Source organism: Spea bombifrons, chromosome 1 (genome assembly GCF_027358695.1).
Source record: "Spea bombifrons isolate aSpeBom1 chromosome 1, aSpeBom1.2.pri, whole genome shotgun sequence".
Lineage (NCBI taxonomy): Eukaryota > Metazoa > Chordata > Amphibia > Anura > Pelobatidae > Spea > Spea bombifrons.
Genome location: NC_071087.1, coordinates 113,945,496 through 113,960,131, shown reverse-complemented (window position 1 = coordinate 113,960,131; position 14,636 = coordinate 113,945,496). Strand labels below are relative to the sequence as shown.

At 38.5% G+C, this 14,636-nt stretch overlaps 1 protein-coding gene across 2 annotated transcripts; it reads right to left on the bottom strand.

Moving 5' to 3' along the window:
- Nucleotides 1-7,373: 7,373 nt before the first annotated feature.
- CRYBB3 (crystallin beta B3) lies at nt 7,374-13,861 on the bottom strand. Of its 2 annotated transcripts, none has more exons than XM_053469362.1 (6): nt 13,789-13,861; nt 12,678-12,757; nt 11,522-11,640; nt 10,693-10,825; nt 8,702-8,844; nt 7,374-7,734 (listed from the first exon to the last, which is right to left on the bottom strand). In XM_053469362.1, the coding sequence occupies exons 1-6, from the start codon at nt 13,844-13,846 to the stop codon at nt 7,518-7,520; spliced, it is 750 nt and encodes a 249-aa protein (XP_053325337.1). In that variant the 5' UTR covers nt 13,847-13,861; the 3' UTR covers nt 7,374-7,517. The 2 variants fall into 2 exon arrangements, with proteins under 2 accessions (XP_053325337.1, XP_053325345.1); XM_053469370.1 differs by having other exon boundaries at nt 13,815-13,829.
- Between the last annotated feature and the right edge of the window lie 775 nt (nt 13,862-14,636).

Genomic DNA, 14,636 nt, shown 5'->3' with positions numbered 1-14,636 from the left:
TATATGTGTGGATTAGTATGTGTGGAATCTGTGGATTGGTATGTGTGGAATCTGTGGTATGGTATGTGTGGAATCTGTGGATTGGTATATGTGTGGATTGGTATATGTGTGGATTGGTATATGTGTGGATTGGTATATGTGTGGATTGGTATGTGTGGAATCTGTGGATTGGTATGTGTGGAATCTGTGGATTGGTATGTGTGGTATGTGTGGATTGGTATGTGTGGTATGTGTGGAATCTGTGGATTGGTATGTGTGGAATCTGTGGATTGGTAAGTGTTGATTGGTAAATGTGTGAGAGTGATGGGTGTTATGCTGTACCATTTCCAATGTCTTTTTCATTATAATTATGCTCTAAAGTACATCATAACTCCCATCACTCTATACTGTTCCGTACAGTGGCAGAGCTGGGAGACAGAGGCCTTGCACCCCCACCGCAGGGTGCTGGTCAGGTTCTATGTGGGCAATGTGGACGCTGGCTTTGGGGTGTGCAATCTGTGATCTATGCCTGTAATTTAGGGTGTTTTATCTATAACTTTAATGCTGAGTTTTTATGTGAATTCCAATTGATCAATACCTGAAAAGCTGGGTTTGTGTGTTAATGTGTTGGTCTATATCTGCTATGCTATGTTTCTATACATTATTTATGTTTACCAGCAAATACAGGATTTGTATGTCTTATTCAGTTGATCAATACCTGGGGTGCTGTTTCCATGTGTTGTTTATTTGATCTATACCTTCAGTGCTGAGTGATTTCCAGTTGATCTATACCTGCAATGCTGGGTTTGTGTGTTCTGTTGATTTATACCTGCAATGCTATGTTTCCATACATTATTTATGTATACCTGTAAATACAGGATATTTATGTCTTATTCAGTTGCACGTGCTGTTTCCATGTGTTGTTTATTTGATCTATACCTGAACTACAGGGAGTAATTAAAAGAGAGTTGTGGTTTAGTGACGTAGGGGACAAATGGACTTTGGGGATGATTACGGGGAGAGGACCTCCCAATGTCACGGTGCAGTCAGAAGAAGGGAAGGCTGTACTGACTCTCACAGTCTTCCCCTGATCTGCAATTGAGGGCAGTACAACATAATCCCTATCACTATACATCGATCTAGACATTTACAATAATGCAGCATAACCCATACCACTATATACTAAGCCAGACACTGAAGTGGTAGGCCTACACCACATCAATGGCTTTGTATATAGTGATATGGGTTATGCTGCATTATTGTAAATGTCAGGCTCAATGTATAGTGATATGGATTACGCTGCCCCACCGTCAATGTGTGCTCAGTGTAAAGTGATAGGTGTTATCCTGTATCACCGGCAATGTGGGCCTCAGTATATATTAACAGTTATGTTGTACCACCGTCAGTGCGTGCCTCAGTATATAATGGAAACAGTTATGTTGTACTACTGTCAGCGCGTGTCTCAGTATATAATGATAGCAGTTGTGCTGCACAACTGTCAATGTCTGCCTCAGTGTATAATGATAGTTATGTTGTACTACTATAAGTGTCTAGCTCAGTATATAAAGATAGCGGTTATGCTGTACCACCATCAATATCTGGCTCAGTTATAGTGATAGGTGTTATGCTGTTCCACTGTAGTATCTGGCTCAGTGTATAGTGATAGGAGTTATGCTGTTTCACTGTAATGTTTGCCTCAATATATAATGAAATTACTTAAGCTGCACCACCGTCAATGTCTGTCTCGGTATAGAGTGATAGGCATTATGCTGTACCACCGTCACTGCCTGGCTCAGTATATAGTGATATGTGTCATGCTATACCACAGTCAGTGTCTGGTTCATATGGTATATATAATCATGAGTCGACATGGCAACACCACTATATATGCAAATGCTTAAATAAAAAGAGAACAATGTTATGGTGACTCCTGATTATAATATCAGAATTTTTTTTAGTTTATAGTGTCTTTAGCTGCTTAGCCAGTACTTAATTTGTAATGTTTGTCACTCATTTGTTAGGTCTTCTTAGAAACTTGTTGTGTTTGTTGTTTTTTGGGGGGGGTTATTAAAGAAAGCACTATTATATGTTCAGTAAATGTTATTTAAGCATATTTATTTTACTTATAAGTTATTAATTTATTTTTTCAGATTTCTTGTTGTTTACAGTTGACATACAGTTTACAAATTGGTGCAATAAATATTCTTGCCAACATAATTTTGTAGATGTCTTTACATTTGGGGGGGGGGGTGCCACTTACAGGATCCGCCCCGGGTGCCAAATACTCTAGGTACGCCCCTGATACAGCCTCTGAAGAATGATCAGTGAGGTTCCTATTTCCTATCTTGTGGCAAGATAAGTCAATAAGAAGCCCCTTTTGTAGCCACATGCTGCAGTAAGTAAGATTGGAAGCTGTGTAATCGACTGCTGGGAAAGATAATGCAGGATCTCCCAGTCAGGAAGTTTCAGCTACAGGAAAATAGATACTCTGCAGGTAGGGGGCTTGGATCTGTGTTTATGAATATCAGTGGAGTTTTTCCACCACTATGAGAGGTGACAGAAGAGAAGTTTCATCCCTTTCACCTTGATATACTAGATCCAACTCCCCGTGTAAAGCATATCTCAGTGTTTATGCTTGCATCATGCCTTTGTGTGTCTGTATTTATCAACCTAGCAACACAAGCACAGATGCAGTATCTCTGCTTCCATCATGCGAGTTTTGGAGCGACTGGTGGGGGTAGCGCAAATGGCCCCTGACCCCAAGGTCAGTCCATCCCTCCCTGTGTATTGTGCAAGGTCAGCTAAGCCCTTCTTTTGGGAGAAACCTTTTAGGATTGCCTCACGGTAATGCATAATGAAGTCAGTGGGTCTTTGGCTGCAACTTTCCTAAAACTCCGTTTTGGTTAATAAACCCATTAGTGAGCAATTTAATGTAAATACAAGTAAACTACAGCATTACTGACCATTTAAATCCTATTACCGGTACTTATTTTCATACTTTTACACTGAAACTGTTGCACTGCAACCATTGAAGAGTATCTTTGTCAGCACTGTGCTATAGCATGTCGGCAGAGCCCACTGTTGCCTTAGGCCACTTATACTTTTTCCTATAATTCTCTGTTTTTGTCAATAGTTGTCTGTTTAGCAAAATGATTATTAAAAATGTTTTTAGGATATATGCTGTTTGAAATCTGACATTTCTATTGTTTGAGTCCTAAAATATTTTAGACTCCATCTCGTTCAATCAGTGGTAGAGGCTGACTACATGACATGACTACATGTGCTACAGCGCCTGTTCTCTATTTCTGTTTTTTAAACTGTCGGTTGAAAATGCTTCTAAGAGCTGTGGCTGACATTTCCTCCCCCCCATTATGTGTAAGGAAAAAAGGCAACTCTGCAACCCTTTCAGTTTATTTCACCACCTTTGCGGTTAGAAAGGGAGGAGATGGTCCTTAACACACATCCTGTCGTGTGTTCTTTGTGAGAGAAGAATGTTAAGAGACTCCGGCAAAAAAAAAAAATAACAAAATGACAAACCAAATCTTGTGCGTAAAGTAGGTGTTCTACTCTTACCACGGCTACTGTTTTTCATGGTTAAAACAAAGAGGTAAGATCTTGCTTTAACAAAAAATTTAAATACAAAAGTAAATGATACTCCCCACATGTCAATCAGTTAATCCATTTACTCTGTTACCTTAAACAAGCAAAAATGTCAGTACAATTAAATGGCAGATAACCATTTGGTCCATCCAGTCCAATTTACTTGCAAGAACCTCAAAGCTTATTTGGTCCTTGATCTTGACATGTATTCAGTGAAACCACGTGCCTATTCTGTGCACGCTTACATTTCTCACTGCACCATTTCTGCTTGAAGGCTGTTTCACTTATCTACCACACCTGAGTGAAGTTTCATTCCTTCCATTCCATTTAATTAGCATTCTTCAAACATTTTTTTAATGACGTGATCCAGTGCAGTAATATTACGCACACAACACTATTTGTGAACAACTATAATACTTAAACAGAACTTACATTTAGAAGATAGTAATCAAGATATCTTTTTATATTGTATTTCATTACCTAGGAAATTCTTTGTAACACAGATTACAATGTTATTTCTACTGTACAGTGCAGTGCTCAGTACAGTGATGACCCTAGAACATCCCAATGGTGGGCATCTTAATGACTCAGTACTGGGTCCCCAGCCTAAGCTGGAAGATCCCTGCATAAGGTCAAGTCACAAGCATGGAGGATTTATTTCAGTTGTGTTTTGTATTGTATTCTACACTATTTTTTAACGATTGCATGAATCAGTTAAAATGAGAGCCTTACTTAGAATATTTGCATATATATATATATATATATATATATATATATATATGTGTATGTATTTCTGAGAAAGATTAGGCCAAGTAATGGTTTCATTTCTTATTAGATAAAAGTAGAACTTAAAAGGTAGCTGTCTCACTGCTTATGGTTCGGTACAAAAATGAGCACCGTTGTTTTGTGGAATGAAGCCTCTCTATTCTTCTGAAAAAGACAGGTAATCCATATCCAAACGAAACAACATTTTATACTGCAAATCAACTTAACTGGGAGTATGCCATCACTCCTGACCTTTTTTGTATGACAATGTGATATTCATGCAAATCCATCCATAAATTGTTATTAAAGATTAAAGCATAATTTTTATAAACTCTGCAAATTAGTCTAATTATAAGCTTATAAGAGCAGGACCCTTTTCTCCTTCCATGCCAATATGTTTTCATGTATGTTAATGTTTTTGTTAATTTGTATATCGTCAATGTTAATATTACTTTCACTGACTCTATTCTGACTGTATTCTAATACTGCTACAGAATCTGCTGGCACATTCTAAATAAATGTATTGTAATGCAATGTTGCCCTAATCAAATTGTTCTTACAGTGTATTGTAGTCCGTTCTCCAGCAGTGTGTCATGCTGCACTGGTGCCACCTAGTGGTCAGATAGTTTTGTCAATGTATGTTTATTGTACTGTAAAGTGTACTTAAAGTGTGTATTTTAAGTGTTATACACACACACACTACATATTTTGTTTGTTAATGTATATTGTTGGATGATGTGTTCATGTGTATAAGAGTGTTAGCATGTGTGAGCGTATCATGTTGTGTCAATAAAGACATGGTTGGATGAGTTTAGTGTGGAAGAACTTGACTGGCCCGTACAGAGCCCTGACCTCAACCCTATCAAACATCTTTTGGATGAACGGGAATGGAGGTTGTGAACCAGGTCTTCTTCTCTAACGTAAGTGCCTGGCCTCACAAATGCTCCACTGGATGAATGGGCCAGAATTCCCAAAGAAACACTCCCAAATCTTTTGAAAAGCCTTCCCAAAAGAGTAGAACCAATACTTTTGTTCATATCGTATATATACATAAAGTAGGGAAAGAGGGGCTGAGATAGTGGAAGAGATAGAGAGAAAGAAATGAGAAAGGGGAACAGAGAGAAAGAATGGGGTAGAGAGAGTGTGGTAGTCCTGTTGACCACTTTTATATACATATATTGTAACAGTTACAAGTTACATTTCAAATACTCCGTTATTTACATTATTTCATTTTTCGCTAATTTATCCTTAGTCTTTATATCATAATACAACGTGTTTAATTATAACTGAAAATTCATTTAAATCCCATAATGACAGGATTATTACAAGATCTGATTTATAGCATCAGTTTCCATCTAATGTGACAGAATCCAGATCAGAAGAGGATTTAGTATTAAACTCCGGTGTTGCAATTTAGAATTAGAAACTGTTAATGATGCAACGCCGCCGTGTAATGGAAATTGGCGGGTTATGTCCGTCGAGATGCAGACAAAAAAAAATATTAAGGACTGAAAATAAAAGATAGAAGATAAGGGAGAAGATAGAAGATAAGGGAGATGATGCAGATACAGAAGAAGATGTGGAAGTGGTCAGCAGAATAGGTAGGGAAACATTTAGAGAGTGTGAGAGAGCGAGTGAATGAGAATGAAAGGGTGAGAGAGTGTTGGTGAATGTGGACCCACAAATGTCGGATGATTGATGGGTCCCGCAGCATGTGAGTTTTTTTCCCTTACTTTTTCCACTCCAGCCAATCCGCAATAGATATATAAGTTTGCTGGTGCCATTGTGACTTGTCGATAGCAGTTACAGACTGAGGAGACTTGGGGTGTGAGTCAGTTACAGTGTTAAGGCTGAGATTAAGGCTTATCTACCATACTGCAAGTGTCCATAGTGTAGTGTAGAAAATGTACTGGGGTGAGGTGGATTGGAGAAGCTGTAATGTATGTAGTATTAGGTCACTATTGAATTACAGGAACTGGAGCTGACTTTTTTTCATTTTTATCTAATAGTTTGTTTATTTTAGGGCTGTTTTTTTCAATTTAAAAATTAATTTAGACAAAACCTGTATGTACAACACAAAACAATAATTCATTGATTACTATTGCTGATAAAAATAGGCATTTGAATGTGCTTGCACATAGTGTGTTGTAGTTCTTGAAATACTGATCCTGAGCAGAACCTCTCAATTGTATACAACACGAAAAATGTAGAAATGTTGATGACAAAATTAGGCATTGGACTGTGTGAAATACTAGGTCTGTGGTCTGTGAGAAGGAGTCCATTTTTTCGTGGGCCAGGCTGAGCTGGTGCCAGACTTAAAAACTCTTCTATGGTGAAGCACAGAATGAAACCACTACTAGTTCCACCACAACTGGTGCCACCACTACTGCCAGTACTCCCAGAGCAAGGATGGACAGGCACTGTCAGATGGATGATGTAGATCTATTTTTGGTTCAGAAGGAAGTGAGGAAGAAGAGTGAGGGTCTACTCAGCGTGCCTTAAATTACTGGAAGATGTGTTGCTTGACACCATGAGTCAAGCAGCACACCTTCCAGTAATTTCTCTGTTAGATGTGTTGCTCATTCCACTCTGCAAAAGCAGCAGCAGCGTAGCTTTGCCACGGGTTCCCCTACATGCACTGGCACCATTACCATGAAAAGTGAGAGATTACAGGGTTAATTGTAAGTTTTAGAGCTTTAGAAATAAAGTGGTCATGGGAAAGGAATGATCAGAATTTGTCTGAGGGTCTACAGAAAAAATTCTGTAGATGCTGATGATTGACCTGGCTAACCTGTGTTCAAGAAGGGACAAGTATGAATCCTCACTATGTGTTTTCTGGTTGTTTGGAGTAATTTGTGGTTTATTTAGGATTTCTTGTCAAGTTTTTTTTTATGCACATCTATCAAATTGATTATGATGCATACTGACACTACAGTAGTAAGTGGGAGTATCAGATGAGATAATTTTAACATAATTTGCATTTACTACTACATATGCTCAATGTAATTGTTGAATAAACACGTCAGAAATTTTACAGTCCAAAGCTTTATTCAAGTTTGCGGACCGACACATTAAAGAGACGTTACCAAGTTTTAAAATCATTTTATGCGTCTCTTCTTGCCGTGCTTCTCAGCAGAAGAGGGTGATAGTTGATGAGTGTGTTTTGTTCTCCTTCAGCTGCTGGCTGGGGCTGGAGCTGGGGCAGCAGCAGCAGCAGCCGCCACTGGGACAGAGACAAAGCAGCCACGCTTGTGCCACTGCATGTCACGGATACGGCGCACAGACTGGATTTGGGGCTGGTTGGCCTCCCAGTCATTCCAGTGTCTGTATTCATTCTTCTCAAACACATACTGACGGCCTCTGTAGCCAGGGTATTCATAGCCCACCCAGCTGGAAGAAAGAAAAAATTATGAGCTTACTCACCTTGACTTATCCAGGCCATTTAAGATATGACGCATAATGTTAATGCTTTCACTATACATATTTTCCTTTTGAACCTTAAATATAGTGCTGTATATAGTAATGTAGTTAAGCAAAACAAAACAAAAAACCTTCATTTCGTTCCAACTAACTTCCTTTATCTGCAGGCTGCCATTGTCATCAATCATGTGATAGTTTGGGTGACGTTCCCTGTTCAGACAACAGACTGACTTTATTATTTTATGGCAATGGTAATGAAGTTGCTTGATTGTTTCCTCCATAGGTTTTTATTAGAGTGTCCAGCAGGGTGACTGACACCGAGACATTCTACCATTTAATACAAGGCAGTATGATAAGGAGTCAGGGTGTTTGTCTAGTATATTAGGCTAAGATAACATAGCTGTAAAACATGACAAATAATGTAGCTGTCTGAAATATTGTATTATGTGTAATTTATCTTATTTTATCTGTAGTGCTCTACAGTTGGTTTTTATAACAATGAATATCTGACATTCATGTTTCACCCTTACATGCGCACATCATGTTTGTATATACTGTATAATCTACATTAACCCCTTAATGACAAAGCCCGTACATGTACGGACTCAAAGTGCATTGTTTTCAATGGGATTAGGGACCGCCCATTGTCTTTAAGGGGTTAAAACATTGAATTTAATATTGTAGTATTGTGCACAAATGAGGAAGATGAAAATGTAGCAGGAGGCTGGAAGGTTTAGTCACGCATAAGGGCAGTGGTAGCCCCAAAGGTATGGGGTTTGGGCAGGACCTTGACAATGACATGGTGGGGCCAAACACCAATTTAACCATCCAGAAATTAACCACTTGATCTGGAGGACTGGTAACCATCTCAGACTCTGGAAATCCCAGGTGTACCTAAAGTGCACACATTAGTGTCTGAAGGGCTTTTTCTGCTTACGTTCCATTGAGAACTTTAATACTGGCCACTCGATCCTGGAAACCATGAGCCCATAGACTGGGTACATCATCATCAACAATTTCCATCTTCCTTCCATTGTAACCAGCATTTTCAAACAGGTGAATCTTGTGATCAGCACTGTCCTGAAGATGAGAACGTGTACCCATTTATTTTCATTCATACAAAATACTTATTTACCATTTAAGTTCCTAAGAGTGCGAGAGACATGTCTTCTGTGTACGGACATTGTCGAAGAAGCTAGAATATATATACTGTACACACAGAACAGTTACAACAAAAGTGAAAGAAAAATAAATAATACAGAACTACGCAGAAAGACTACAATTTTTAAGTATAACAAGCGGAACATATGTTAGAAAAATTTCCATATCTCCCCTAACCACCTAATTTCACACTCGTCTCACATCACTATCTCTCTAACCACCATTTCCTCTTAAAATTATTTCAAACTTCTTAAAACATAGCTATTAATATTCCCCCTAACAAGCTACATCTCTACCAACATCTGGCGTATTGTAAATGACTCAAGTCAACTCAACAAGCCTTCTGCTTGGGAGTTACCCTGGACTCATCCTCATTCTCATTGGGGTGGACAAATCCCAGACGCCAATCATAGCTTCAAAAACTGTATTAATGGTGGCAAAAGTTTGTGGTAACATAATGATCTTTGTGTATGCACCCCACCATGGCTTCTAAATGCTATGTATATTTGTCTACTCTAGCCCAGACACTTCTTCATTCAATCCCTCTCCTAATCTAGTTTTTATAGATGTGTGACATCTGCCTTGTCCTTACACAAATTTTTTAAACGTTGCTATATTCTCTCATTACAAATGACTACTGTGACCACTTTACCCTTGCTGCCAAACTCATCTACCTATCTTCCGTACCAGAATGTAAGGCTCTTCATTCTCCTAGAAGTATGTGATTTCTGACTACATTTTGTTTCTGTGAGCACAGGCTCTTCCCCACTGCTTCCTGTCTATAGGATTCTCTCCCTCCCTCCATTTTCTTTTTGTACACCCTTTATGGTTTCAAATGATTATTGTAGATGCATTTGTTTAAGAAGACATATAGTTCCAGTAACCTCTTAGAGTCATCAATAATGGTGCTAATATACTGTAACCAGGGACCTTATTGTAAACAACAGTACAATTTAATGACCTTGTATGCAGACCTGCCATTGCAAAAGTCACCTCATTTATAACGAAATTACTTAAAACTCCAGGATCCAGCAGATTAGATTAACTCAGATTCTAGGCCAAAAATAATCATGATTTTGTTTTCCATAAACTTAGTGCAGGGACAGATGCTGCACAAAAAGAGACCTTCACCTAGGAAAAAACCCTTGCAATAACACTTATTTTACCCCAAACTACAGGCGTAACAGGTATAGCATCTGACAAGATATTGTTTGATAGGGTCATTGTGCAGTTAGACACGTTGTACAGTGTGAAATATTGGAGATATTAGCAGAGAAAATGTATTGCTTGCTGTTTATTTAGTAGCAGTCACATAATCACGTCTTATGAATCCCATTAAGGACTCATGTGAGGCCCGTTCTGTTTTTGGACATCATTACATTATATACTGAGTTTTAGTATAGCCATCAAAGTTGGGATAACTAGGCCCTGTCACAAACAAACCAGAAAGTCTTGAGTTTTGCCAAGTTCCCCTGAGCTAAGCTATCACTGGTTTTTGTGTTGACTCTGGGCTGAACTCGAGGGGAATTAGTGAAATTCTAACATAAGCAAGCTTCACCCAGATTTAGCAATTTTGATTCTGACTACTACGGTAATTTGCGAATGTCCTAAAATGGTAAATGTTAAAAACCAGCCATCACATCACCCTTTGCTAAACTCACACTACTGAGGCCTATTTACTGCCTATTTAATTACATTACTTTAGTAATATCAAAAGATTTGATACTTTGTTTTGCTGCATAAAGCAAACTCTGTTGTTTGACTCACGATTTTCAAGGGACGGATGGACATCACATAGTCACTCCTGTGGCTGTTAGACCAGGTGTCCCATCTTGGGTAATCTCCCTTTTCCAGAACAAACTGTTCCCCAGCAAATGCTTGACGTTCATAACTAAGCCATCTGAAAGCAAGACAGAACACAGCATCTTCAGGTACATTGTGAAGCACGGCTGCTACTAATGACCTTGAACAAGGTACCAGACCTTGAAGGTTTGCATAAGTAGAAAAACATTCCAAGTACATTTTCACCAGGATAGTGTGTACAATAACATTAAAATTGACAATATACAATTTAACAAAAACAATAACACGTTACAGAAGGAGAGGAGGTCCTACTCCTATAATCTACCGGTATTTGGAGGTTGAGGGAGTTTGTTAAATATAGACATATCGGTAGTAACCTTCTTAGCTTTGCTCCATGCAAGAATAAGATGTTACACTATAGCTGCATGGCACTTGCCCTCTCAGTGTGCCATGTATAGTTGAGTACGGTAGAAATACATAATTGTCTGAAGACACCGAAGCGAGACCTTTATTTCCCAGACTTTTCTGCATCCCAGAAGGCTCATAAGAAATAGCAATGATTGTTGCTGCACAATGATGTTAAATGTGCTTTCATACTGGAATTTTGTTCTTTATAAAGAATAGTGATATGGATAAGAGAAGGCTCAGAAGAAGCTTATTGCTGCACCACTGAGCATGGTCTAAAATGTTTTATAATGCATGATATACATTGTTTTGTGTGCTATCTGAACTGTAAGAGCCCAAATACCCTTTTAAGTACATGTAAGAGCACCAAAGTGTTCTCTCTACTTACGGTCCAGATTCAACCTGGATGGATCCAACTTTCTCAAGTCCTTTCTCGCTCAGGTTCTGGCATTCACTGGTCAGCTCACATTTCTTACCCTGGAAATTCTCCAATTCATAGAGTGTGATCTGAAATTGAATCAATTGAGCTTCCATGACTCCATGAATTTGTCTACTCAATCCAATGGAGAAATACTTTGTGACAATACTAAGATATGAAACAACGGGAGGTCCGTATAAAAAATAATTGTTATCAGAGCAGCACATGGAGTGTTCCTGATGATTTGGTAATTCTATTGGTTGCTATGGTGATAAGACCACTTTTCAAGCTTTAAACCAGAGAATCTTTTTTTTGTGTCAATGAACTGTGTATTTTATAAGATTATGACAAGATGTAAAGTGCCTCCATGTACTGCAGTTCAGTTATTTGCGAAAACATAGTCATTAACTGGCTAAAAAAATAGCATTTTTTAAGTAGGCCTTAATTGTTGTCGAAGTATTTTTTTATACAAAACCCAATTGAGTTGCTCTGCATGCTTATCGATGTATAAGATGTATGTGGGGTGTGTGTGAACATTGTAGGTGTACAGTATAGTGTTTGGGAGCAGGGCTTAGACATGGTCTCATGTACCTAAGAGTAATGCTACTTGCTGGGAAAGTGCACTGGCTTGTTAGCCCAGTAGGCATGTGCCAGGCTTACTTATTGGCCAGAATAGGTACAGCCATGCAAATGTTTGATATTTATTTTTAGTTAATTAATAACTGTATTCATCTCATTCATTATCTAGACATCAGTTCCCACAACTACATTTTCTAGAACACTGTATTGTAGATGAAATATGTGTATCGTTAACCATTGCTAATACATTTAATCCTGTGTCGAGGAATAGGACTGGCGGATCATTTCCTGTAGCCTGTATTCCTGTAGGCTGCGGGGCACTAGAATCTTTAAATAAGACAACTGTAAGTGGAAAAAGAGCTCCTGTCTTGCTTGTCTTATGTTAATTTAAAACTATAACTTAAGTCGTCGATCAACATGTAAAATATTTAATATCTATGTATTTATCTTTTAGACAATTGTATTAATTAAAACATAATGATCAGGGCTGCGTAATTTTTTCACGCTTAATTACAAGGTAATAATCATAATAGTTAGAGCTTGTTACCTTATAGGTGCCACCAATGCCTCCATGGCTCTTGCCAGCAGCCATTTGCTCTGGAGTACTCTGTGGCTCAGTCATCTTACCTGTAAAAGGAAACCTTCACATCATTCCAAAATATATTTTGACTACACCAAGCTGCTTGTAAGCGGTGATGATCAATGCAGATTACCCATTCTGCAAGCAGGAAAATAGTTTCTCTACCCTGATAGGTGGATTTGTCAATTTCTGCAGGTGGTCACTTTACGTGGGGCAATCATCTTGACCCAATTTACATGTTTATTCTTTCTATCAATTTCTTGCCTTGTTGTGGCTTCCTGCTGAAATCAGGGCCAGTCCTAGACCAAATGGTACCAGAGCCAAGAATACTCTTTGGTTCCTTGCACCTTTTTGTAATTAACAGATTATAAATACCAATCTTATTCTGCAAGGTTTCCATGTAGATTGCAAATTACAATATTTCTGTAACAGAAATAGTTCTGAAAGCAAGATGCATTTTAAACCGTTAACAGCCAAGCTTAAGGAGCGAGCACCAACTTTTGTACCTTACATTACCTAAAATGTTATTGAAGACATGCCTGCCAGTAAAGATTCCCAAAGTTTAACCTTTCTTAGAGATCATAATGCAAAAAGGCCTTTCAATTTCTTGAAAAATTGGATGTCGTAATCTTAGTTCTGTGATGTCAAAACATGCATATAAGCCTATGCAAACCAATTTGGCTGGGTTGGCAATAATATTTCGATGTGTCCATAAAAAACATATTTGGCTTGCTTTCAAAATATTTCCCTGATTACATTTAGGTTTGCCACATGCCAGACCAGCAGGATACAATCATAACCACGATTTAATGAAGCAGAATACGTAAAGTTATAGAGTTATCGAGGGACCTGTCATGTGCAATTTCAGCCATGCTTGAGACAATCAACCGGTTCGCTTCTATATCACTGATCTCATATGCCCAGCCAAGAACCATAATTCATGTCAGCATTAATGCTGCTTGTAGTAACCTGTTTCTGAAGTGACCAGCTCAGTCACAGAATAAGATTAAATGCTACATAGTACGGTGCATCCCACGATCAAGGAAAGCAAAACTCCCAAGATAATTGCCAATCTTACAGCCAAATAGAATGGAGCCACTGTACCTCTTCTGCTGAGTGTTTTCCCGAGTGACCATAACCTTGTACAGAGCCCTACCATATATATACCACCAGACTGAATAGGACTGTAGATTAGAGTAGTGCTGAGACAGCAGCTATGTCTATCGAATTGTTTTCCTACTGAGCACACCAGACTGCGCTCTGCCTTCCAGCCTGACAACTCATTTTCAGAAGATTAGTGATTGAGTTTGGGTCAGCATGTTCTGATTGCCTCATACAGGCACCCCATGCCAACTTTTTGGACTCAAACGCAAATCTCAGCAATTTGCACAGTATCATTTTGTATTAGCCTTCCCAAAAGGTGGGACAAACATGAATTACCAACTATTTATCCCCTCCCAGAGCAATGTTAACGTTTGTATAAGAGAGTAAGAAGCCTGCTGTATTAATGGGCAAATTAATGTATGTGAAGCGTTGTTGGCAGTGAGATGCCAAAATGGCTACAAGAATTGTGAAGTGATCCCTTTAGGTCTGCTTGGTCGTGCTTTTCAGCACTGAGTGAAAACACTTCCCATTGAATTGCTTTTCAAAGTTGACATGATTACAAAAAAGGTATTTCAACTGATGTCCTTCTTCAAAGTCCCTGCCAGGTGCACTATTAAAACCTATGCTAATCGTAATAGATACATTTGATGTGCTAGGATGTTACCCTTTGAATTAATTATATAGTGTCACAACGGTTTTGATAATGGCAAAGCAAATGGTATCTTTACGTAAATGGCAGTTCCCCAAAAAGATTTAACCACCATAAAAATATGTATTTGTCTTGGTGCTTACTATTCAGGAATGCATTATGAACTGGTTACA

Coding starts and splice junctions, on each gene's coding strand:
- CRYBB3 (XM_053469362.1), bottom strand. CDS start 13,846: ATGGTCACTCGGGAAAACACTCAGCAGAAGAGGTACAGTGGCTCCATT. Junction 11,641..12,677: donor GCATTGGTGGCACCTATAAG/GTAACAAGCTCT, acceptor ATTCAATTTCAG/ATCACACTCTATGAATTGGA. Junction 7,735..8,701: donor ATTAAAGTTCTCAATGGAAC/GTAAGCAGAAAA, acceptor TCTTTCTTCCAG/CTGGGTGGGCTATGAATACC.